This window comes from Dipodomys spectabilis, unplaced genomic scaffold, assembly GCF_019054845.1.
Source record: "Dipodomys spectabilis isolate Male_0828 unplaced genomic scaffold, ASM1905484v1 ptg000042l, whole genome shotgun sequence".
In the NCBI taxonomy this organism is placed as follows: domain Eukaryota; kingdom Metazoa; phylum Chordata; class Mammalia; order Rodentia; family Heteromyidae; genus Dipodomys; species Dipodomys spectabilis.
The window spans coordinates 10876622-10901567 of NW_024870719.1; the positions used below are offsets into that span (position 1 = coordinate 10876622).

The following is a 24946-nucleotide window of genomic DNA, read 5'->3' on the forward strand; positions in this document are numbered from 1 at the left end:
CTGAGCTGCTTGCTCAAGGCTAGCACTCTACCATTTGAGCCACAATGTCACTTCCAGCTATTTCTGTTTATGTGGTACTAAAGAATTGACCCAGAGTTTCATGCATACTAGGTAAGCACTCTACCACTAAGCCATGTTCCTAGCCCTATTGTTATTTTTAAAATAGAGACTAATTTTTTGACTTTACGAGCTGGACCTGGATCCTCCTATATTATGTGTCCCTGCCTGCTGTCGCTGTTTTGACAGGTATGTGGCACCACTGTACTTGAGTTTTTCTGTTGAGATGAGCTCTCATTTTCTGCCTGAGCTGGTTTTTAACTTGGATCCTTCCCATGGCAGCCTCCTGAGTGGCTAGAATTAGAGGTGTGAACTTATACACTGAGATTTTTTTTTTTTGGCCAGTCTTAGGGCTTGAGCTCAGGGCCTGATACTGTCCCTAAGTTTTTTTTTTTTTTTTGTGCTCAGGACTAGTGCTCTACCACTTGACCTACAACTGTACTTCTGGCTTTTTGTGGTTAATTAGTGACAAATCTCAGACTTTTCTGCCCAGGCTGGTTTCAAACCATGATCCTTAGATTTCAGCCACCCAAGGAGTTAGGTTTACAGGAGTGAGCCACTAGTAGACAGCCAGACCGAGTTTTGAGTTTGTTCTTTTGTTGCACTAGTTTTATCTACACAATTTCAAATTCTTACTCTAGTCACAGGTGTTACCTGTTTTTTTTATTGTTGTTGTTGTTATTGTTTTTTTTCTTTTTATTTATTTTTTACACTGTTTTTTGCATGGTTTATCTCCCCAGTCATTGTCCACAGGACTCTGGGAAGCTGTAGGAATATGCAGGTGCAGACACAAAAGCCCAGCTTCATATCCAACATTGTGGGAGGGACTATACATCATTGGGCAGAGACCTATGCTCCCCTAGGCCATGAGGACAGAGTCCGGGGAGAGTGACCTACCGGGGTGTCCGTGTTGGAATTGTTTTTTTTTCTCTTGACATAAGTTCTTACAATGTACCTTAGGCTGGCCTGAAATTCATTCTTGCTAGTTCAACCTCCTGACTGATGGAATTGCATCCTTATTTTAACTTAGACATCAATTTGTGCTTTTTAGTACACGTAGTAGGTCTTTCATTGTATAATACTGCTAAATCTTTGTTTAAAATCAGGCATAGCGGTTGGGAAATTGGCTCAGTGGTAGAGTGCTTGTCTTGCATACATGAGGCCCTGGGTTCGATTCCTCAACACCACATAAGCAGAAAACTCTGGAAGTGACGCTGTGGCTCAAGTGGTAGAGCATTATCCTTGAGCTGAAAAGCTGAGGGATAGTGCCCAGGCCCAGAGTTCAGGCCCCATGACTGACAAAAAAACCCAGAAATCAAAATAAAATCAAGTATAAATGAAATGATATAAAAGTTTGTTTTTTAAACAGATTTTCTTTCTTTTTTTGGGTCCAGTTGAGTCGTGCTCTGCAGCTCAAGGCTAGCATTCTACCAGGTGAGCCACAGGGCCACTTCTGGCTTTTTTCTGCTTATGTGGTGCTGAGGAATCGAACCCAGGGCCTCATGCATGCAAGGCAAGCACTCTACCACTGAGCCACCTTCCCAGCCCCTAAACAGATTTTCTTGATGTTGTTAAATTCATAATAGCATCAAGACTTAGGTTGGATTCATTGTTTATAGTGGTCTTTGTTGTAAATGCTAGTGTTACATTTGATAATTATTTCTAAACTGTTACTTAGAGTATATAACGGAAGGATAAAATTTGGGAGTAGGTCGATACAACATGGCCCTTACTGTTCTAGAATAAAGAGCTGCAGGTCATTGCCTCTTGGAAAAAAAAAAAAAATTCTGGAACTTGTTACCAGTGGCTTGTGCCTGTAATAGTAGCTACTCAGGAGGCTGAGCTCTAAAGATCAAGCTTTGAATCCAGCACAGGCAGACAAATGCTCAAGACTTTTTTTTTTTGTGTGAGTTTGAGTTACAGCACCACTTCTGGTTTTTTGTTGGTTAATTGGAGCTAAGAGTCTCAGCCTTTCTTATACAGGCTGGCTTTGAGCCATGATCCTCAGATATCAACCTCCTGAGTAGCTAGGATGACATGTGTAGGCCAGCAGCGTCTGGTTAGACTCTTATCTCTAAGTAACCAGCAAAAAGCCAGAAGTGAAGGCATGGCTCAAATGGTAAATTACCAACCTTGAGTGAAAAATCTAAGCAACAACACAAAGCCCTCAGTTTAAACCTCAGTACTGGTACATAAAAAATTCTGGAACCAAGTCTTTAAAAAAAATTGAGGGGCTGGGAAGGTGGCTCAGTGGTAGAGCGCTTGCCTTGCATGCCTGAGTTCGATTCCTCAGCACCACATAAGCAAAAAGAAAAAGCCGGAAGTGGCCCTGCGGCTCAAGTGGTAGCGCACTAACCTTGAGCTGAAGAGCTGAGGGACAGCGCCCAGGCCCAGAGTTCAGGTCCCATGACCGGACCCCCCCCAAAAAAAAAAAATTTGATCTATATTGCCTTTATTTTCTCCCCTATACTTTCCTTGTATTTTCTTGGATTTTTCTAGGATTTTCCTTTTTTTTTTTTTTTTTTTTTTGTCCGTCGTGGGGCTTGAACTCTGGGCCTGGGCGCTGTCCCTCAGCTCTTCAGCTCAAGGCGAGCGCCCTACCACTTGAGCTACAGCGCCACTTCCGGTTTTTTGGTGGTTTATTGGAGATAGGAGTCTCACAGTCTCCTGCCCGGGCTGGCTTTGAACCACGATCCTCAGATCTCAGCCTCCTGAGTAGCTAGGATTACAGGCGTGAGCCACCAGCGCCTGGCTTCTAGGATTTTCTTTTGTTGGTCATAGGGCTTGAACTCAGGGCCTAGGCACTGTCCCTGATCTCTTGTGCTCAAGGCTAGTGCTCTATCACTTTGAGCACAGCTCCACTTCCAGTTTTCTGGTGGTTGATTGTAGATAAGAGTCTCACAGACTTCTCCCCAGATAGGCTTTGAACCACAGTCCTTACATCTCAGCCTCCGGAGAATCTAGGATTGCAGGAGTGAACCACTAGCACTCAGCTTGCTTTTCCAGTTTTAGTGACTCATTCTGCCAAGATTATTTATGTCTTTGTATGTTCTAGATAATCTTTGCCCATCACCCTACACATAATCAGTATATAATTCTTCTGGACATTGTGGTCTCAAGGTTTTGTTTTTTTATTGCCTATACTAGTGTTGGTACTTAGAACCTCTTGCTTACTTAACTGCTTGCTCAGTCAGCTAGTGCTCTACCACTTGAACTCTATCTATAGCTCTGACTTTTGCTGGGTATTTTGTACTTTTTGTCCAGGGTAGCACATTTTATGGTTTTTTGGTTTTATTTTGCTTTACTATAATTTTATTCATTTGATTAACCCCAGGACCTTGTGCATGCCAGGCAAGCACTGTACCACTGAATCATGTCCTCAGCCTGACAAATTATAGTTTAAAGAAATGGAACCAGAGGTTTAGCAGACATAAATACACATAAACAAGTAGACTTTTTATATTGTATGTCTTATGTTTGTCTTGCAGATATTTTAACCTTTATCAATTATTTTGCAGGAATGAGGCAAAATCAGTCACGTAAAGATTGCTTCTTAACAGAAGAAGAATTTAAATTATGGAACAGACTCTATAGATTAAAAGACAGCGATGAAATTAAGGAAATAACCTTGCCCCAAGTTCATTTTCCATCTTTACAAGATGAAGAAAACATATCAGTAAGTTGAACATGTTTTCAGAAGGTCTTTAAAATGATTATTCAATAGGTTTAGGAGTAATGAGAAATGTTTGTACTTAAAGTGTTGGAATTACTATAAAAAGTAAGGCTCTCAGGCTAGAGGTGTGACTGAGCTGTTAGAAAGCCAACCTTGTGTGGAAAAAGCTAAAGAAGGCCTCAAGGCTTTGAATTCAAGTCAAGGAAGATTGAATAGTTTAAAAAGGAATAATTAAAGACTTAACTTAAAAAAACAAACAAAAAACTCTACTAATTTAGCTGGAGCCAGCCCTGGTAGCTTACACTTATAATCCTTCTACCTATTTATGAGGCTGAGATCTGAGGATTGAGGTTTGAAGCCAGCTCAGGCAGGAAAGTCTGTGAGACTCTTGTCTCCAGTTAACCTCAAAAAGCTGGATGTGGAGTTGTGGCTCAACTGTTAGAGCGCTAGCCTTGAGCAAATTAGCTCAGGGACAGCACCTAGGGACGGCACCTAAGCCCTAAGTTCAAGCTCCAGGTTGCCACCATAAAAATGCCATAAGCTACTGTTTCTTCATTATACATAGATTTTTTAAAAAAGAGTTTTTAATAGGATATGCTAGCTCTACAGGGAAGTTTTGTGATATTTCCATACATACATATAATATACTTCATCTATCTTACCCTCTCTGTCAGTTGACCTTCTTGCTTGCTTTTTAAAACAATTTCATCTGGTTCCATTTTTTTTCAATGGTCATGTGTATATAAAGTACTTTGACCATAGTCATCCTTTCTTTTTTTTTTTTTTTTTTTTTTTGGGGGTCCGGTCATGGGGCCTGAACTCTGGGCCTGGGCGCTGTCCCTCAGCTCTTCAGCTCAAGGGTAGCACTCTACCACTTGAGCCACAGCACCACTTCCGGCTTTTTTCTTTGTGCTTATGTGGTGCTGAGGAATCGAACCCAGGGCCTCAGGCATGCAAGGCAGCCCTCTACCACTGAGCCACCTTCCCAGTCCACTATAGTCATCCTTATTCACCCTCTCTATTCACCTTTCACCTTGCACAGATACCTACCCCTAAACAAAGCCTGTTTTACTTTCCTATCATTCATTCTTACACACACACACACACACATATTTTATATATATATGCATATATATATATATATATAAATAAAATGTAATATATGTAGTGACTAATGGAGAGATTGATACAGCAACCTTTTCATAAAAGTCCATTTTTCCCTAACTTTCTACCATGTAAACATTTCCAAAGAGGCGTACTCTCACATGATTATAGCTTTACTCTGCAACATAGCAAAATTTTCTTGACTGTTTACCTGTCTTGAGATTCTTTTCAGTGTTTTGCTAAAATTATTATTTGCTAATTATATTTTTGTGTGCATCTTTATACACACTTCTTTTCTTTAGCATGTTATTGGGTTTTTATATTATAGAAGTAATATAAATGATTGGCAAGCTCAATGAAAAACAAGGGAACTGATCAAAGGTTGCGTAAATGTTGAGGGAGCTGGATAAACCTCAGGAAGTTTTATTTTAGAAGATTTTTTTTTTTTGTCTTTTCTTTTTTAGTACTGGGGATCGAACCCAGGACGTTGCACTTGCTAGGCAAGCGCTTTGCCACTGAGCTACATCCCAGCCCTATTTTAGAAGATTTTATAGGGCTTAAAATTCTCAGATAACTGAGAATTTTGTATTTTATTATCAGGAAGGTTGATATGACTCAGCTATGAAGAGTTTCAGTATCATCAAGAGATTATGAATACTTGCTTGTTATCTTGTGAGGTCTGTATCTAGCAAAATAGTACTTTTGAAGCCAAATATGTTTTCTCAATTATTTTCTCTTAACATGGAACTATGTAAACAGGAATTTGGTCAAGTTGTAACTTAGTGACAATTTTTTAAAAATATAAAAATTTTAGCCAGGTGCCAATTGCTCATGCCTGTAATCTTAGCTATTCAGGAGGCTGATATCTGAAGATCATGATTCAAAGCCAGCTTAGGCAGGGAAGTCCATGAGACTTAACCTCTAACCAACGAAAAGGCAAAAGTGGATCTGTGCCTCAAGTGGTAGAGTGCTAGCTAGAGCACAAAGGCTCTGAAACAGTAGTGCACAGGCCCTGAGTTAAAGCCCTAGGACTGGCACAAAATTAGTCAGTTTATCAGAAAGTCAAGAAATAAACAGTGTCTGGTGCCAGTGGCTCACACTTGTAATTCTAGCTACTCAGGAGGCTGAGATCTGAGGATTGCCATTTAAAGCCAGCCCAATCAGGAAAGTCCGTGAGACTCTTGTATCCAATTAACTACCAGAAAACCAGAAGTGGCACTGTGGCTCAAGTGGTAGAGTGCTACCCTTGAGCTGAAGAGCTCAGGGACAGCACCCAGGTCCACAGTTCAAGCCCCACGATGGAGGAAAAAAAAAAAAACAAAAAACAAAAAAACTTCCTTTTAGATATAGCTAGCAAGATCAATAGAAAGCCCATGGTTTGGGAGAAGATCTTCACTAGCCATACAACGGACAAGGATCTCATTTCTAAAATATACTTGGAACTCAAAAAATTAAATCCCCCAACAACAAATCCTCAAAGAAACCCTCAAATCCTGCCCAATAAATAAGTGGGCTAAAGACTTAAAGAGAGACTTCTCTGAAGAGGAAATAAAAATGGCCAATAGACACATGAAGAAATGTTCAACATCTCTAGCCATAAGAGAAATGCTAATCAATACAACATTGAGATTCTACCTCACCCCAAGTAGAATGGCTATAATCAAGAACTCTAATAACAACAGATGCTGAAGAGGATGTTGCCTGAAGGGAACCCTACTGCATTGCTGGTGGGAGTGTAAACTTGTTCAACCAGATTATTATCTGTATATTAAGTATTTTAAAGTCAGTTTGTGAAATTTCAGTATTCATATGTATATCTTTTTTGATTTTTAAAAAATTAATCCAGACTCAAACACCAACTACTGGAGTTCATCAGCTGTCTCTCTCTGAGTGGAGAGTATGGCAGGATCATCTTTTGCCTACATATCAGGTGGACCATTCAGATCGATGCCAACACTATGTAAGCATTATGCAGATGATAGAAGGAATGAGACATGAAGAGGTAGGAGTTTACTGTTTACTTTCACTTATTGGAATGGTATAATGAAGCTGGAAAAATAATCCTTTAGTACTTAACGTGAAGTTTTTTTTTTAAGTTAATTTACTTTATTTGATAATATAAAGGTGATATGTAGAGGGATTACAATTACATGAGTCAGGTAATGAGTCCATTTCCCTTTATACAGTGTCTCTTCTATTTCCTCACGCCGGCCCAGTAATTTGAAGTTTTTTTTTTGTTGGTTGTGGGGGCTTGAACTCTGGGCTTGGGCACTATCCCTCAGCTCTTCAGCTCAAAGCTAGCGCTCTACCGCTTGAGCTACAGTGCCACTTCTGGTTTTCTAGTGGTTTACTGGAGATAAGAATCTCACAGACTTTCCTGCCCCAGCTGGCTTTGAACTGTGATCCTCAGATCTCAGCTTCCGGAGTAGCTGGGATTACAGATGTGAGCCACTGTGCCCAGCAAGGAATTATTAATTTGTTGATTGTTTTTCTTGAGACAGTCAAAAAATAGTGACCATGTTATGAGTGTGAAATTCAAATGTCTCAACTGGAATTCCAATGTCATCTCTTATTAATTGTGTGTTTGTAAGTTACTTCTCTGTGCTGTTTTGTCTGTCAAATACAGATAATGGTAATACCTAATTCATAGAGCCATGAGGATTATTTGATATATAAAAAGCACTTAAACCATAACTAGCACATAATAGGTGCCCAATGAATTACAGATCCTATTTTTTCAGCTGTTATTCATGAGAATCTTTAAATTAAGTAATTAGTTGTAGATCCCAGGAAAACATGTCCATCTAATTCACTTATTTACAGAATGATTCTGTGCCACACACTCTGGTTCAAGTGGTGGTCACATCAGTAACCACAATACAATGTTTGTCTATGTAGAGCATATTAACTATCAAGGAGACAGATATTGCCAACTATAATACTTACTGTATTATTGAAGAAACACAGAGTGGTAACAGCTATAGTTCATTAATAGATGAAGAGTTCTGACTAAAGTAGCACTTTTAGGGAGGAAAAGAGTAAAGATTGCTAGCTTTAGCTTAATGGTTCAGAGAAAAGTAGACTTAGAAATCACTGTAAGAATTCCTGGTTGGAGATTTAAAAAAAATTCATGTGTATTCAAGGCTGTAGCCAAGTAGACATACGGTACCATTATTTTGGGTGTTCTGGAAGTGCTTCTCACTGTAATGCTGTTGAGAGTAAATTAAACATATACGTTTCATTTCTTTAATATATATTTTTAGGAAGTTAGAATAATTGTTCCCTTAAGTATTAGAAGTGGAAGAAGTCATTTATATTGTATCATTTATCGGTCAGTATCTATTATCCTTGTCTTTGTGTAAACAGCTGTCATGCGTCTTCTGTGTATTGAGTACTTGGGTAAAAAAAATAGTAATTTCAAGGTAGCATGATAATTTTACAGTGCTATTTTTTTTACAAGAATTATTTTTAAGATTTGCAAGAAAATCATTGGATAATATAGTATTATTTAGAAAATATTTTAATATAAAGTAGACCTCATCTTTTAAGATTACATGTTCCGTCTTTACAGGGTGAATGCAGCTATGAATTGGAAATCAAATCTTATTTACAAATGGAAGATGTTAGCACAACATTTAGCATTCCTAGGAATGAATATTTGAATCTTGCTAATGATACCATTACTACTCATAAGAAATCTTTACTAGCCCAGAATATACATCAAGGCAGTTTGTTCTCGATGGAATTTGATGAAGATCATGATGAAATTTTTAAACAAACGCACACCAAAACTACTGATAGTGGTTCCCTGAAGAAACCATCCTGTAAAGAAATGAAAAAAGATGAGCATAAAGGAGAAAAGAATGATGTGCATTTTTTACATAGTGACACAAATTTTACTGTTCAAAATGTTTCTCAGGTAGACTTAACAAATGGTAAAAGGATTTCAGGTTCACATAATATTGCCGAAACATGCACTGTTAATCAGCTAGGTGTGTCATCAGTGGAATGTCAGTTTATAAATAAGTCGACCATTTCATTTATGGGAAGTCTTTTAGATTCTGGTTTTAACAGTTTCAGTGATGAGAAATCTGTTCCCTTCAACTTATATCTTCCATCTGAAGAACTTTTTGCTGTGAGAACAGATGAACAATTTGATGTTCACTACTCATTGGCAAAAGAGGTTCTAGCTAATGTAGACAGATTTTTAGCTCATTCTCCCCCACCCCTCAGTGAACTCTCAGACTTGGAATATGATATTGCTAAAAGTTTTATACTTGAAGATTTGCATTCTCTACCATACGAAGAACATTTACAAAATCCTAAGTCCACTTCTGTGATGGCCCATGCATTGGAAGATTCGCAACAATATTTAGAAGTAGGTTCAGGTAAACTTAGTCATCCTTCTATAAAAAGTTCTATCTTTGATATGACTAATGACTGGAACTCCAACAAGTCGTGTTTCCATGAGTGTGATGATAAAATACACAATAATATTAAAAGTGAAAATTTGATATCTAATAGTCATGGTGGAATACACGTAGATTCTACAAAGAATTTGGTAGACAAAAAAACCTATGATGTTTATAACAATGACTGCCCAGTATCCCTCTCTGACCAGAGTTTGCTACTATTTGAAGATGATAATGAGTTTAATGATGTGCATCTTTCTCCCCTAAAGAGCAATGAAAAATCTTCATGTGTGTCAGAGGAAATACCTGTTAGTGAAATGATGGCTCCAATCTCTCATTTCTTAATTTCTGACGAGCTACTGCTTGGTGATGATTCTGATCCCCAAGATCAAATCATCTCTGATACTAATAGTTGGAAATCTCGTGAAAATTTGAAAGATAGACATGTGGAAACACCGAAGAAGGATGAATATGTTTTTGATTGTTCTAGAGATTTATTTTCTGTTACCTTTGATTTAGGGTTTCATAGTCCAGAATCTGATGATGAAATAGTAGAACATGCATCAGATAGGATTAACAATGGACTTTCAGATGATTTGAATAGAAAGACTTTAGATATTCCGGAGTTCAAGAATACAAATTATGTTTCAAATCAACATGGAGATTGTGTTGAAAAATTTACAAGTGGAACCAAATCTACTGTAGCAAGAGAAGAAATTCAGAGTCCAGATTTTGTACATTTTCCAGTGAATGCAGCAGAGTGTCCAGAATTTATGTCTCCTCGTTTTGGGAAGTTTTCCTTGCCAGTAGGCGAAAAAGCTATGAGTACACCACTTTCTGAATCAAAAGCAATGAATTCACTTTCTAAAATAAGGAAGAATATTCTTAAGACACTAGATTGTAATAATCAAAAAAGTGATCTACAAAGTTTCAAAAATACATTGAGTTTAACTTTTGGTGATTCAGAATTTTCTCTAGAAAAGGCCAAAAGCAGTGAACAAACTTATCTTCATCCGTCATATCATTACTCTGCTGAAGGTAAGATACCATCTTTATAAAATCCTCTGTTTGCCGGGCGCTGGTGGCTCACACCTGTAATCCTAGCTACTCAGGAGGCTGAGATCTGATAATCGCGGTTCAAAGCCAGCCCGGGCAGGAAAGACTGTGAGACTCCTATCTCCAATAAACTACTAGAAAACCGGAAGTGGCAATGTAGCTCAAGTGGTAGAGCGCTTGCCTTGAGCTGAAGAGCTGAGGGACAGCGCCCAGGCCCAGAGTTCAAGCCCCATGACCGACAAAAAAAAAAAAAAAAAAAAAATCCTCTCTTTCCAGAATAATTATCTAGAAATATGTCTGTAGTCTTCCAAATGTAACAGTGTATGATACATATGTGTACTGACATAGGTATTAGATGTATAATACTTTTCTTAAGTTGATGCTCACTGATAAAAATTTTTATCGTTATGTGATGGCAAAGGTATGGTGTATACAGTGAAAAATAAAAAATATAAAATTTAGTCCTATTCCTTGGTTGTAAACATAAGTAGTTATGTGACAGGCATCTAAAACATACCAGTAAAATGTGGAAGGAACTGTCATATAAGTCAATAAGATAGTGGTTGTTTAGTAAGTTTAGAGTATAACAAAATGTCTAATTAGATTAGACTGGAAAGACTTTATAGATAATGCTCATATAATATTGATTTTTCATTTTAGTCCCTTAGAAACATTTACAATTTAGATATATTGAATATAATAAAAACTGCCAAATGCTGGTGGTTCATACCTCATTACTTGGGAGACTGAGGTTGGGAGGATCAGTGTTTGAGGCAACTGAACAGAAAAGTTTGTGAGACCCCCCCCCCCCCCCCAATGAAGAATGGGGTAGCTTGGTGTGTGCCTGTTATTCTAGCTGCAGAGGGAGGCCTAACATAGATGGATTGTTCCCATACAGTAAGTAAGAAGCAAGAACCTATCTCAGGAAAACAAAAACAAAAACAGCAGGAAACAGTGCTGGAGGCATGGCTCAGAGGCAAGAGTGACAAGCAAGTATAAGGCCCTTTGATTTAATCTCTGTATTGCTAAAAGAGAAACAAAAAAAGTATCACTAAAGTAATTTAAAAGATGAGTTGGTTACTACAACTGAGCCCTTTATTTAACTCTGGCATTATTCGAAGATAATGAGACTATGGAAATTCTCATCTAATGGAATTTCTGAGTTTATCTGGGTAGATATTTTACTGGCAAAAAAACAAAAACAATTGGTTGTATGGGTTTCAGTCATCTAGTACTGTTTAATAAGTTACGCCCTGAAAGTTGTGGCAGAAAATAACATGGTTTTAGATATCATAGGTCAGGAGTTCTAGAGTTGCTTAGTGGAATGATTCTGGCTTATGACTTCTCAGGAGGATTGAGGAAGGATTTAATCTGGAGATGGGTGCAGTCACCTGAAGATTTCACTGGATGTTAAAGTTCTGCGCAACACGGCTTGTCCCAAAGATGTGGGAAAGAGGTGAAATGCCTTCAGGAATCCCAGGTCCACAGGGAAAGTCTTTTGAGTAGGACTCAGAGCCTGGGGATATTCTTCGTGATTCCAGTTCCATCCTTTGCATGCTCAGTGTTTTCTCATCCCAGACAGATATAGTTATTATAAGGTTTCCTAGCCTGTTTCCTTTGGAAAATCTTGGAGTTCAAGGCCTCTTCAGTATACTATCTTTTTCAGTTGCATCTGGCTGCATTTTCTTCTGTGTAATTCTGATAAATATTTAAAGATCTCTTGTTAATATTCTAGGATATCAGTCTATTAAAAACTTTCTGGCTAGTCACTGGTGGCTCATGCCTAATCCTGGCTACTCAGGCGGCTGAGATCTGAGGATCATGGTTCAAAGCAGGTTAGGGCAGAGTCTGTGAGATAAAAAGAGTCTGTGAGACTCAGAAAAGGCTGGCTAGCTAATGTGGTGTAGTGCTAGCCTTGAGCCAAAGAGACTCTGGAACTCTGAGTTCAAGCCTTAGCACAAACAAACAACTTTCTGCATCCTGTACAAGTCTTTTTGAAAAATGGACTCCAGGCTCCAGTGGCTCATGCCTGTAATCCGAAGTCAGATGCCTTACCCATTAAGCCACGCGGTCCACTTCACACCTGTAATCCAAGCTACTCAGGAGGCTAAGAGGTGAGGATCACAGGTCAAAGTCAACCCGGTTCAAAGCCAGCCCAGGCAGGAAAAGTCCGTGAGACCCATCTCCAATAAACTACTCAGAAAATCAGAAGTGGTACTGTGGCTCAAGTGGTAGAGTGCTAGCCTTGAGCTGAAGAGCTGAGGAACAGCGCCCAGGCCCAGAGTTGAAGCCCCACAACCAATTAAAAAGAAAAAAGAAAAATCTATCTTTTTTTATCCTGGGCATCTATTGAGGACAGAACATTTACAATTAACACCTGCAACGACATGATCTGGGTTTTCCAGCGAGTATTTATTAGAAAAAACTGTTGTTTATTTCCTCACAGGCACTGGTTTATTTTTAATGTCTCTTCATATGCTGATTTTTGGTCAAACTAATGAGAAACTCTTATTTAAAAGTGAAAAATAATTCTTAAGAAGTGCTATTGCCAATTTTAAAATTGTGTAAAACAGCTTAGTTTTTCCTTTTTCTTTTCTTTTTTCTGGTACTGGGGCTTGACCTCAGAGCCTGGATGTTATCCCTTAACTTTTTCTCTCAAAGCTGATGTTCCATCACTTGAGCCACAGCTCTACTTCTGGCTTTTTGGTGGTTAATTGGAAATAGGAGTCTCATGGACTTTCCTCTCCTTGCTGACATTGAACCTTGATCCTCTGATGTCATCTTCTTGAGTAGCTAGGATTATAGGGGTAAGCCACTGGCTCTCAAACCTTTTTTCAGAAATGAGGTTTCTAGAAATATTAAACTTATGTCTATTGACCAGATTCATTTTTTTTCATAATTACAGATGAACAATTATTTGTAAGTAGTGAAAGTGAAGATGAGATTTCTCTAAGAAAATGTAAAAAACCAAAAGGAAATGTTTTAAAGTCCCCTGAGGTGAGTCATTCATTAACCACAATAATTACATGAAAGGCTTTTTTTTTTTTTGGGTCTGGTCATGGGGCCTGAACTCTGGGCCTGGGCGCTGTCCCTCAGCTCTTCAGCTCAAGGCTAGCACTCTGCCACTTGAGCCACAGCGCCACTTCCGGCTTTTTTCTTTGTGCTTATGTGGTGCTGAGGAATCGAACCCAGGGCCTCAGGCATGCAAGGCAAGCACTCTACCACTGAACCACCTTCCCAGCCCGAAAGGCTATTTTTTTCTCTTAAGGACTTTGTTACATTTACTTAATCTGTTTATTTAATCTAGGAACAGAAGAGTAGTGAAGTTGATTCTCCTGTTCATGCTGTCAAAAAGCGCAGAATTCTTATTGTAAGTAAATTACAGACAATGTATAATCTAAATTCTTGTAGAATAAAAAATTGTATATGGAAAAATTTGGACATATTTGGTCTTAAAGGTATATGAATAGCAGAAAAATGGATACTATATCCTAAGTGGCTAAAATTTGTCCCTTCTGGTACTTATCAGAGATCCGTGCACTTTAAACTTTTCTAAGCATGGTAATGATAATCATAAAAACGAAATAATATTATACTCTGTTTAGGCGCTTAGCTTAGGTCTTGAAGTTCTGGTTTGCTTTTGAAGGAAATCTCTTAGTTAAATCCTGAAGCGCATGCCACAGCTAAGCAGCAGATGACATAAGGGAAAGTATTGTCTGCAAAATGAACTGCTTCAGGAAGGCCCCAAAGGTAGGAAACAGCATCTCTATATTGTTGAAAAGACAACAGTTCCAGGAAGTAAAATCACAGAAAAGTCTGGGTCTGTCTTTAGAAGTCTTTAGTCTTCTTGATTATTGAAAGAGTTTGGAAGAAGAAAAGGAAAAAGTCCATAATGACTTAGGACTTGGGCTTTTTATTAAGTATACCACAAATTTAAGAAGACAAGAAAGGGTATAAGTTTCTTGTTGGACATGTTTGGGTTTGTGGACCTTGTGGGAGTGTCAGAGTTAGACACATTGGTGACTATATGAATCTGGGTAGCTTGGCAGTTCTTCAGGCTGATGATTTGCATTTGTCATCCGCTCAGCAGTGATAGCTAAATTTTGAGACTTTTTAACTTCTGGTTGGCAGAGCAGGCGATGGCAAGTTTTTGTACCTCAAGAAAGAATTCAGGCATAGACACAGGGAAGCCTTGAAGAAGCAGATTTATTGATGCAAAAGCTAGATTTTTTTTTAAATTAGTCCCAGGGCTTGAACTCAGGCTGGCTGAGTTTTTTGTTTTTTGTTTTCTCTCAAGGCTAATGATCTACCATTTGAGCTGCAGCTTCCACTTCCACCTCTTGGGTGGTTAGTTGGAGATAAGTCTTTCTGCTGAGGCTGGCTTTGATCTGTGATTCTCAGGTTTCAACTTCCTGAACAGGAAGGATTACAGCATCCAATTCAAAAAGCTAGATCTTATGAAGACAGAATTGATTGAAAGTGGTAGTATATCCCTAGAAACAATGGAGGGTAGGCAACTTGACCAAGCAGTCAGATATATTGAGCTCTGAGTCTTTGGCAGTCTTTTATTTTATTTTATTTTATTTTTTGATTGGTTGTGGGACTTGAACTCTGGGCCTGGGTGCTGTCCCTCAGCTCTTCAGCTCAAGGCAAGCACTCTACCACTTGAGCCACAGCACCACTTGCAGTTTTCTGGTGGTTAATTGGAGATAAGAGTCTCATGGACTTTCCTGTCCAGGCTAGCTTTGAACCACGATCCTCACATCTCAGCCTCCTGAGTAGCTAGGATTACAGGTGTGAGCCGCCAGCACCTGCTTCTTTGGCAGTTTTGTATGTAGGATTTAGTGGTTATGCCAAACCTATATAAGTAATCGTAGAGTTTTGCAGGAAACTGAGGGCAGGGAACAGAGACTGTTTTACATAATAATGTGTTCTCAGAGCTAAGGTGCTAATTTGAAGGTTTGAACGTGAAACTCCAACTATAATGAGCTGTAAATGAGGCCTCTGGCTAACCATTAGAGTTGGAAAGTGTTGGAGTCACTGTATCAAGTAGTCTCACCCTTAGTCAACCATTATTACAGACAATGACAGAGCCGGATATTTGAAAAAAATGTACCTGGGTATGATCCTGCCCTTGTTCCCTGGCTTCTTTGTGTTATTCTTACTTTCCTTTCTCCCTGCCTATCACATATCATTGTGTATTTTAATTCTCTAATTCTCAATCTAGGATGTTTGGGAAATATTAATTCATAACACAAATAATCCATATTTTTTTTCCCTTTCTTTGTTTGGTGGGGATGGGGAGGGTCAGTACTGGGGGTTTGAACTCAGGACCTTGAGCTTCCTAGGCTGCCAAGCACTCTACCGTGGAGCCACAGTACCGCCTCTGTGTTTCATGCGCTCCTTTTTTTTTTTTTTTTTTTATGCCAGTCCTGGGGCTTGGACTCATTGCCTGGGCACTGTCCCTGAGCTGCTTTTGGCTCAAGGCTGGCACTTTACCACTTGAGCCACAGCCCACAGCTGGCTTTTTCTGTTTATGTGGTACTGAGGAATCGAATCCAGGGCTTTATTCATGCAAGGCAAGCATTCTACCACTAAGCCACATTCCCAGCCCTCATTAGCTTCTTTTAGAATTGGAACTCACTTCCCACCCAAGAATGTAACTGGGCTCTGATCTGCCTACTTTTGGCTTCCTGTAGTAGCTGGGATTATAGATACTCTCCATCTTCCCTTTGTAATCAGTCTCAAGAACTTTTCTTCCTGTCCTTGCCTCAATCCACAATCTGAGCCTCCTGCATATGCAGCTTGAGATAAAAGACACATACTGCTGCACCCAGCTGTGGGTTGGGAAGGATCTCAAAATTTTTTCTGTGTTGCCTGGCTTGAACCTCAATCCTCCCAATCTCAGCCTCCCAAATAGCTAAGATTCCAGATATGAGGCACCAGCACCTGGTACAACCATTCCATCGTATTTACTCCTATAAAACTTGGCTAGCAAAATTGCTTTAACTTGCTATCTTAACTAAGATGCCTCACTGATATCAGAAGTGAATGACAATATTGTTTATGCTGATGCCATCTGTTTTAAAGTCAAATTATTTCTGTTAATTGACACTATTTTGATAAACTTCTTGTTCTCGACTTATTCTGTACGAGAAGTGATGGCAGATCTCATAGTTAAAATCTGTGATTATTTCACTGAGTTCTTGGTTTCAAAAGTTTTCTTTTTTTGTTTTTTCAAATTTTTTTATTGTGATTAAGTGGTTACATAATTTCCCAAATTTCACAGCATTGTGGGATAGTGATGCTCAGTTAAAGTCACAAACACATTCTAACTTTCTTTTTTTTTTTTTTTTTTTTGTCAGTCGTGGGGCCTGAACTCTGGGCCTGGGCGCTGTCCCTCAGCTCTTCAGCTCAAGGCGAGCGCTCTACCATTTGAGCTACAGCGCCACTTCTGGTTTTCTGGTGGTTTATTAGAGATAGGAGTCTCACGGTCTCTCCTGCCCGGGCTGGCTTTGAACCGCGATCCTCAGATCTCAGCCTCCTGAGTAGCTAGGATTACAGGCGTGAGCCACCAGCGCCCGGCTCACATTCTAACTTTTGTGGGGCAAATTGTCTATCATGGTCTATAACATTGATGAGTGCTATGAGCTTTGCGATACAGTTATTTCTTCCACATTGGGTGACATGTACATTTCTTTTGTTTTGCATAGCATCAACTGTTCCCTCTTTCCCACTTGTTCCCTCCCTCCCATCGCTGCCATTGAGTAAAAGTTTTCTGTATGTTTGGATAGCCTTGATTATTTTATCTAAAACTCTTGAGCATCTTCGAGAGTAAAAATTGCTAAAGTACAAGTTTTTATCAAATACACTTGATTTAATGGCAAAGTCAATGTTATTGCTTACATTATTACCTAATTGGGCCTTTCAATATTATCTAAATTATTGGTTTTAAAATTGATAAGTATTATATCTTTGTAAAATGACTGAGTTAAGAGCAATTTTATTTTTCTACCAGAATATTGGGCCAAATACTTTCAAAGAAAAAAGAAAAGCAATAACTTTTGAGAAATTAACACTTACTTTTTTCTTATGCAAGAATTTTGTTGAATTTTTATAGCCAGAATTATCATCTAGTAATGAGAGTGAGAATTTCCACAGATCACAATTAGAAGACTTCAAATGTAACAGGGATGCCAGAAAAGGAATCAAAGGCCAAAAGAGACAGAGTCACGTAAAGGTAATTATTATTTGTATACACACACACACACACACACACACACACACACACTTACACACACACACACACACACAATCACACACACACCTTTCTAATTTTTGTTAGATTTGGTGGAGGGCAGTGCTGAAATTTTGAACTCAAGGCTTTATATTACTAGGTAGTTATCTACCACTTGAGCCACCCGTCTAGCTATTTTTGCTTTTAGGTTATTTTTATATCGGGTCTGGCATTTTTTTGTCTTTTTTTGGGGGGTGGGGTGGGTGGGTCTGGTCGTGGGGCCTGAACTCTGGGCCTGGGCGCTGTCCCTCAGCTCTTCAGCTCAAGGCTAGCACTCTACCACTTGAGCCACAGCGCCACTTCCAGCTTTTTGCTTTTTGCTTATGTGGTGCTGAGGAGTCAAACCCAGGGTCTCATGCATGCAAGGCAAGCGCTCTACCACTGAGCCACCTTCCCAGCCCCTGGCATTTTTATCTTTGGACAACAATTCATCTTCTTATTTTTTTATGTCTCCTGAGTAGCTAGTATTACACCATGTACCACAATGCTCACTTTGTTGAGATATGTCTATTAAAAATATTTAGTCACCTGACACAGTAACATATGTTGTTTCATTTCAAGTTGTCAGGAGTAATTTTAAACAGGTATTTACTTCTTTCTTTCTTCATGTTTTTTTCTTTTTTTGCTCATGTTCATTCTTGAATTCAGGGCCTGGTGCTCTTGGCTTTTCTACTCCAGGCTAGAGCTCTACAACCTTTTAGGATTAAAATCTTCTTGTTTTTCTTGGTTGGGGCATTGAACTCAGGGCCTGGATGCTGTCCCTGAGCTTTTTTACTCAAGGCTAGTATTCTAAGACTTTGAGCCACATCTCCATTTCTGGTTTTCTGGTGATTAATTGGAGACTGAGAGTCCCATGGACTTTCCTGCTGGGTTGGCATTGAACCTTGATATTCAGTTCACAGCCTCCTGAGTAACTAAGGTTACAGGCAAGAGCCACTGGCACCTGGCAAAAGCTAATTGTCATTATGTTTCCTGTGTGTCTCAGGGATTGGCTAGGATGTTTTTAGATGATGAAGCAGAAGTTTCTGAAGAAGATTCCAATTGTGTTTCATCAGATGAAAATGAGTCAGAGAATGAGCAGGATTCCTCAATACTTGACTTCCTAAATGATGACACTCACCTTTCACAAGCTGTAAATGGTAAAAAGTGATGACAGTAAATTTTTTTCATCATTTGTAATGTGATCATTAAAAAAAAAATTTCTATGTTTTTTTTTCACTAGGCTTTCAAGGATATTATTTGGTATGTACAAGACATTTGGTCATTTTCATCTCAATTCTGAATTGCTTGCTTTATTGTAGACTTGTTTGTTTACAGGTTTCTGCTCATTTGAATAAGTCTCTCTGGATTGACCTAGGTGGCTCAATGTCCAGTGCTGAAGAAGTGTTCAGCATCTCCTATGTGCCTACTGGTATACAAGCACTTGAGAAAGATATGCCAAGGAGCAAAAGGGATCAAAGGCTCATGTTCAAATGGAAGAAAACAATAGATAATACAGTGTATTATATAGTATATTGCTGGATGAGAAAAGTGAAAAGTGTAACAGGGATTCGGATTAGCTGAGATCAGGGGTATTGACAATGGACACATTGCTACTTTATCTCATTTTTATTACTTTTATTTTTTAATCTTTAAGTAGTTGTACAAGGGAGGTGTCATTTAACAAAGCAGTATATGAATACAGTCTTTCATCTCCTTCAACAATCTCATCCCCCTTTAACACATTCCTTCCCTTACATATCTTAATTTTATGGTCTATACAATGAATTCTTGACCACATTATTCTCCCTTCTCCCCTTCATTCTACTCCTCTTCTCTTGGCCTCAACTGCCCCCTCTCCCCCACGAGTACTCATTTCTTGGTGCTTTTTTATTGACTTAGTCTTTCTAAAAAGTAGACTATTTGTGCTCTCCATAGTGTCTATCGTAATTCAATTAGTTTTTTTTTTTTTTTTTTGCCAGTCCTGGGGCCTGAATTCAAGGCCTGGGCACTGTCCCTGGGCTTCTTTTGCTAAGGCTAACTAACCATCTACCGCTTGAGCCATAGCACCACTTCCAGCTTTTTCTGTTTATGTGGTACTGAGGAATTGAACCCCGGGCTTCCATGCATATTAGACAAGCATTCTACCACTAAGCCACATTCCCAGCCCCATTTGGTCAGTTCTTTTGTAACCATTTGCTTAGCACCAAGTGTGTTTAGTTATAGATTTATAGGCATATTCTATCTATTGCTAGTGAGAGATACCATGAAACCTTTGACTCTCTGGATCTAGTTTTACTTCATTTAATTTTTTCTCAGTCTTTCAAATCATTCCTAATGGCATAATATTCATTCTGATGAGTAAAATTCCATTGTGTATAATATATACCACATTTTCTTAATGCATTTGTCCATTTAGGAGCATCTGTGCAGATTCTATATTTTGGCTATGGTGAATAGGGCTGCGATGAACATGGTTGTGCTGGATGTTTTACTGTAGCCTTGTTTGTGTTCTTTTGGATAAATATCCAAGAGTGTTGTTTTTCTAATAGTCTCTAGTTATGTAGCCCAGATTAGCCTGAAACTTGCAATTCATTAGTCTTAGCTTCTTAAATATTGGGATTACAGGCATGAACTATCATGCCTGGTGATCAAGTTGCCTTTTTAAGATAAGGGAGCAAGCCTCATTTAGAAGGTAAGGCATTTGATCAGTAGCTAGAAGAGTAACATACAATGTGATTATTAAAATCAGTTGAAGAAAAAGTCAAACTTACTAATGTGCCAAAGAAGGGAGACTTGCTTTTAGAAATTAATATGTATCAGTAATGCCTGAACACACACAGCGCTTGCAGAACAAGAAACTCTGCCTGGCTATAACATGGGAGAAATATTAGAATTGGCTCTTCAGTATCCTGGTTTTTCACAGATACTGTCTTTTAATTCTGCTTTCCCATGACCTGTGACTTTAAGGAAGGAAAAGGATTTAAGGACAAAGCTCTCAGCAATGCATCCTGGATACTCATGATGTGTAGAATAAGGTTTATTCCATGATGCTTACTGACAGAACTGGCTTCTGCAGGGTTACAGTATAGTCTTTGGAAGTATGGTGATCCCAAGGTAACAAATAGCCATTTCATAGGCCCTGAAGCAGCCTTAGTCTGGAATAGAGAGAAAGAAACTGGGAAGAGACATAGGCAGCCAGATTGTGCTCTAGCCTATTTTAGTATAGTCTCATGGTTCCAATGTATAGAGCTTAAAAACATGGTCTTTAGTCAGCCAACTAAAGATCTGATTTTCAGAGGCAAAATAATCTGAGTGTGTGTTTTGGAATAAATCATGTATGATATCATTTACTATGTATTAGTGTCTAATATTTGTAATGTTTGAATGATGTAACTATAGACTAGGCAAAATGAAATAACTCACTAGTTATTTAAATATTATTAATGTATTGCTTATTACTAATGTTATTTACTTTATCTTAAATTCTTTACACAGATTCTGAAATGAGGGCAGTTTACATGAAATCTTTGCATAGTCCACTGATGAGCAATAAGAACAAAATGGTTCATAAGAAACATAACAACATGAATATTTTCTCACAGGTATGAACTGTAATACAGATAATTTCCTGATAGTGCTGTTGGAATATGTTCTTGTTAATGCAGCCTCCATTTTGTTTCTAAAATGGGTAACTAAAGATGTTTAGGGATCATTTCTGCTCAGTCAGGAAATTTACTGAATGAGTTCTCAAGATTCTCCTAATTTGGTTATTCTTTCTTTAAGCTAATTAGAATACATTGATAAAAATATTCTAGTTGTTTAAATGAATAGAATTTCATCATCTATTATTAAAATTTTAATTCTCAAATGTCATACTTAATAGTAAAAATTATTGGTGATCTTGTTGCTGTGTCTTCCTTCCCCTCCCCTCCCTTCCCCTCCCTTCCCCTCCCTTCCCCTCCCTTCCTCTCCCTTTCCCTCCCATCCCCCTCCCTTCCCCTTCCCTTCTTCCCTAGAATATGTAAATACACACAGATTCATAAGAAGTTTAAAATATTTTATGTGTTTTTTCCTTAGATTCCTGAACAAGACGAATCTTATTTAGAAGACAGTTTCTGTGTCGCTGAAGTAGAGTCCTCCAAAAGCCAATCAAGTGGCGAAGAAGTTTGTGTTGATTTTAGCCTAATAAAGGAAGATAGTTTTGCAGAAGGGAATAAAAAATATAAAACCCGACGTGCACTAATGCTGAAGCAGATGAACAAAGAAAACCGTACACGTTCCAAAAAGAAGTTATCGAGAATTGTTTTTCCAGATGATTCAAGTGAGGAGGAAAAGAATGAAGAGGGCTCCCGCACTGTGCTCCATGTTCACTTGGGTAGTGATGATTTGGATGTGGTGCCTTGTGGGCCTCCATCACTGCCCAGGGGCCTTTCTAATGCAGTAGGAAAGCTATCACCAAAGCCAAGACAAAAGATGCTTCCTAATTTGAAGGACACAAGTTCTGAGGAATTAGGATTCAAGCCACAGAGACATAGTAAAATCAAACCTATGTCATCACCTGGCCCTGCTCTTGAGTCACAGAAAGAAGATGGACAATGCCCAGCTGGGTTAAAGGTATGGCTCAGACTAAAGAAAAAAGCCATTGTGTGTGTGTCAAAAAGGTTTATGTTGGATCTTTTTGGCTTTGCATTTTTGTGTGTTTGTGGGAGGGGGGTGGGGAGGTTGTCAGTTGTGGGGCTTGAACTCAGGGCCTGGGTACTTGTCTCTGAGCATTTTTGTTCAAGGATAGCACTCTCCCATTTGAGTCATAGCTCCATTCCAGCTATTTTTTGCTGGTTAGAGATAAGAGTCTCATGGGCTTTTTTGTGTAGCCTTGCTTTTAATCATGGTCTTCAGATCTCAGCCTCCTAAGTAGTTTGGATTACAGGCATGACCCACAAGTGCCTGGCTCATAATGTGTTCTTTTCTGGCCAGTCTTGAGGCCTGAACTGAGGGCCTGGACATTGTCCCTGAGCTGCTTTTGCTCAAGGCTAACACACTACCATATGAGCCACTTCCAGCTTTTTCTGAGTAATTATTGGAGATAGGAGTTTCATAGGGCTAGATGTTGGTGGCTCACACCTGTAATCCTAGCTACTCAGGAGGCTGAGGATCACAGTTTGAAGCCAGCCTGAGGAAGGAAAGTCTGTGAGACTCTTATCTCCAGTTAACCACCAGAAAACCAGAAGTGGAGCTGGGGCTCAAAGTAGCAGAGCGGAAAAAGCTCAGGGATAGCACCCAGGCCCTGCGTTCAAGCCTGACAGCTTACAAAAAAGGCCTCAGGAAGCCGGTAGTGGTGGCTCACACCTGTAATCCTAGCTGCTCAGGAAGCTAAGATCTGAGGATCACCATTCAAAGCCAGCCTAGGCAGAAAAGTCCATGAGACTTATCTCCAATTAACCACCAGAAAACCGGAAGTGGCACTGTGGCTCAAGTGGTAGAGTGCTTGCCTTTAGCTGAAGAGTTGAAGGAGAGCACCCAGGCCCAGAGTTCGAGTCTTATGACCGACAAAAAAAAAAAAAAGGTCTCATGAACTTTTCTGTCTGGGCTGGCTTTGAACTGTGATCCTAAGATCTTAGCCTTCTTTTTTTTTTTTCCCTCTTTTTTTTTGTTTTTTGTTTTGGTCGGTCATGGGGCTTCAACTCTGGGCTTGGGCGGTCCCTGTGCTCTTCAGCTCAAGACGAGCGCTCTACCGCTTGAGCACAGCGCCACTTCTGGTTTTCTGGTGGTTAATTGGAGATAAGAGTCTCACGGACTTTTTTGCCTGGGCTGGCTTTTGAACCATGATCCTCAGATCTCAGCCTCCTCAGTAGCTAGGATTACAGGCGTGAGCCACCAGCACTCGGCAGTCTTAGCCTTCTGAGTAGTTACAGCCATGAACAACCAGTGGCTGGAAGCATAGTATTCTTTCATGATGTTCTCCATTAAATACCTAGACCAAAGAAAAATTATAAAAAAACGAACAATTTTAACAAAACTACAATATACAGAGTTTATAGGTTGCTTAAGGTTTCACTTTTAAATGTATTAGTTTTTTAAATATCATATAAAGAAATTTGATAATTTCATGAAAATATAGGAAAATAGGGTCTTCTATAAAGTGAAGTGCATAGAAATTATGCGGTGATAACTAGTTCTCATATCTTTTCTTTTCCCAAAAGGCTTCAAGTATGTAATTCTTCTATTGGGGAAGGGAGTTTGGGGGCCATATCTGGGTTGTTTATGAAGGGTCCAGTTTTACCTTTTCCCCATGTTACCCCATTACTAAAAAAAGCACTAAAAACATTTTTGTTTTTAGAACTTTATCATAGGCTGGGAATTTCACTCACTGAAAGAACACTTGCCTTGCATGCCTGAGGTTTGAATTATTTTGAATTATTCCTAGTACATTAAAAAAGAAGTATGCTAGTAATACAGGTATGCAACACTGTGCCTAGCTTGAGTATATGTAAAGTATTGTTTCTCAATAGCTAGGGTATCCATCTTTGTTTAGCTGGAAGGAGCAGCCTTACATTAATAATACAAAGCCAAATAATCTTAACCTCTCTCCTTCCCTCTCTTCCTTCCTCCCTCCCTTCCTCCCTCACTCCCCCCTCCCTCTCTCTGTCCTTTCCTTCTCTCCTTTTTTCCCTCTCTCCTTCCTTTTCTTTCCTTGTTACTTATAACAAAAGCTAACAGCCTTTGCAAGTGAAAAAAAAATCTCTATTCCCGAGAGGAGCAACAGAAAAACACTGGGCCTGGCAGATCTCCAAACTTTAGGTGGAAGGGGAAGATACTGGGAAGTTTTTCTGTTGAGACCTAGGGACACAGGACCTAAGACTGAGGCTGAGAAGACAATAGCAAACATTACTTGCCTTGCATTCCTGTGTTCCCTCCCACCAGACCTGCAAGGAACAAGGAACAAAAGCCATTTTCTGCTGAGGGAGGGACACAAAGCCTGGAGAAATAACCCACTGCCAAATCCAGAGTCCTGAAGATTTGCCTCTGGTACCTGGTTGAGAGTTCTATAGGTTTAGTTCCTTAAACTAGGTCTCTGATCATTTTTGCATTAATCGTTATATGTTTATGTTTTGCTCTAGTAGGGATTAATCTAAGGGTTAACTCATGCAAGTGTTCTATCAGTTGCGCTGCACCTGAGTGCTTTTTTAGTTTACCTTTCAGATAGGGTCTTATGCTTTTGCCTTGACCAATCTTCCTACTTCCACCTCCCCAGCGCCTGGGATTGCATGTGTACACCACTATGTTGGCCCATTTTTCTCTCTCTTCCTCTCCAGCTCCCCCTCCCCTTTCTTTTCGGCAGTACTGAAGTTTAAATTCAGGGCATTC

General features: G+C 39.2%; 1 protein-coding gene and 1 non-coding gene across 3 annotated transcripts in view; one reads left to right on the top strand and one right to left on the bottom strand.

The window, feature by feature from the left end:
• The window catches only part of Fancm (FA complementation group M), a 65504-nt gene that overhangs the window by 34887 nt on the left and 5671 nt on the right, over window positions 1-24946 (top strand). For both annotated transcript variants that reach the window (XM_042677945.1, XM_042677946.1), the window contains 9 exons: window positions 3576-3733; window positions 6681-6836; window positions 8406-10284; window positions 13208-13299; window positions 13610-13672; window positions 17423-17542; window positions 18585-18738; window positions 21077-21183; window positions 21659-22195. In XM_042677945.1, coding sequence (XP_042533879.1) covers window positions 3576-3733; window positions 6681-6836; window positions 8406-10284; window positions 13208-13299; window positions 13610-13672; window positions 17423-17542; window positions 18585-18738; window positions 21077-21183; window positions 21659-22195 — 3266 coding nt within the window. The remainder of the gene's footprint in view (window positions 1-3575; window positions 3734-6680; window positions 6837-8405; window positions 10285-13207; window positions 13300-13609; window positions 13673-17422; window positions 17543-18584; window positions 18739-21076; window positions 21184-21658; window positions 22196-24946) is intronic.
• Window positions 768-971, bottom strand: LOC122106577. The gene has a single exon (XR_006147205.1). It is a non-coding gene; the product is annotated as a small nucleolar RNA SNORA73 family (small nucleolar RNA).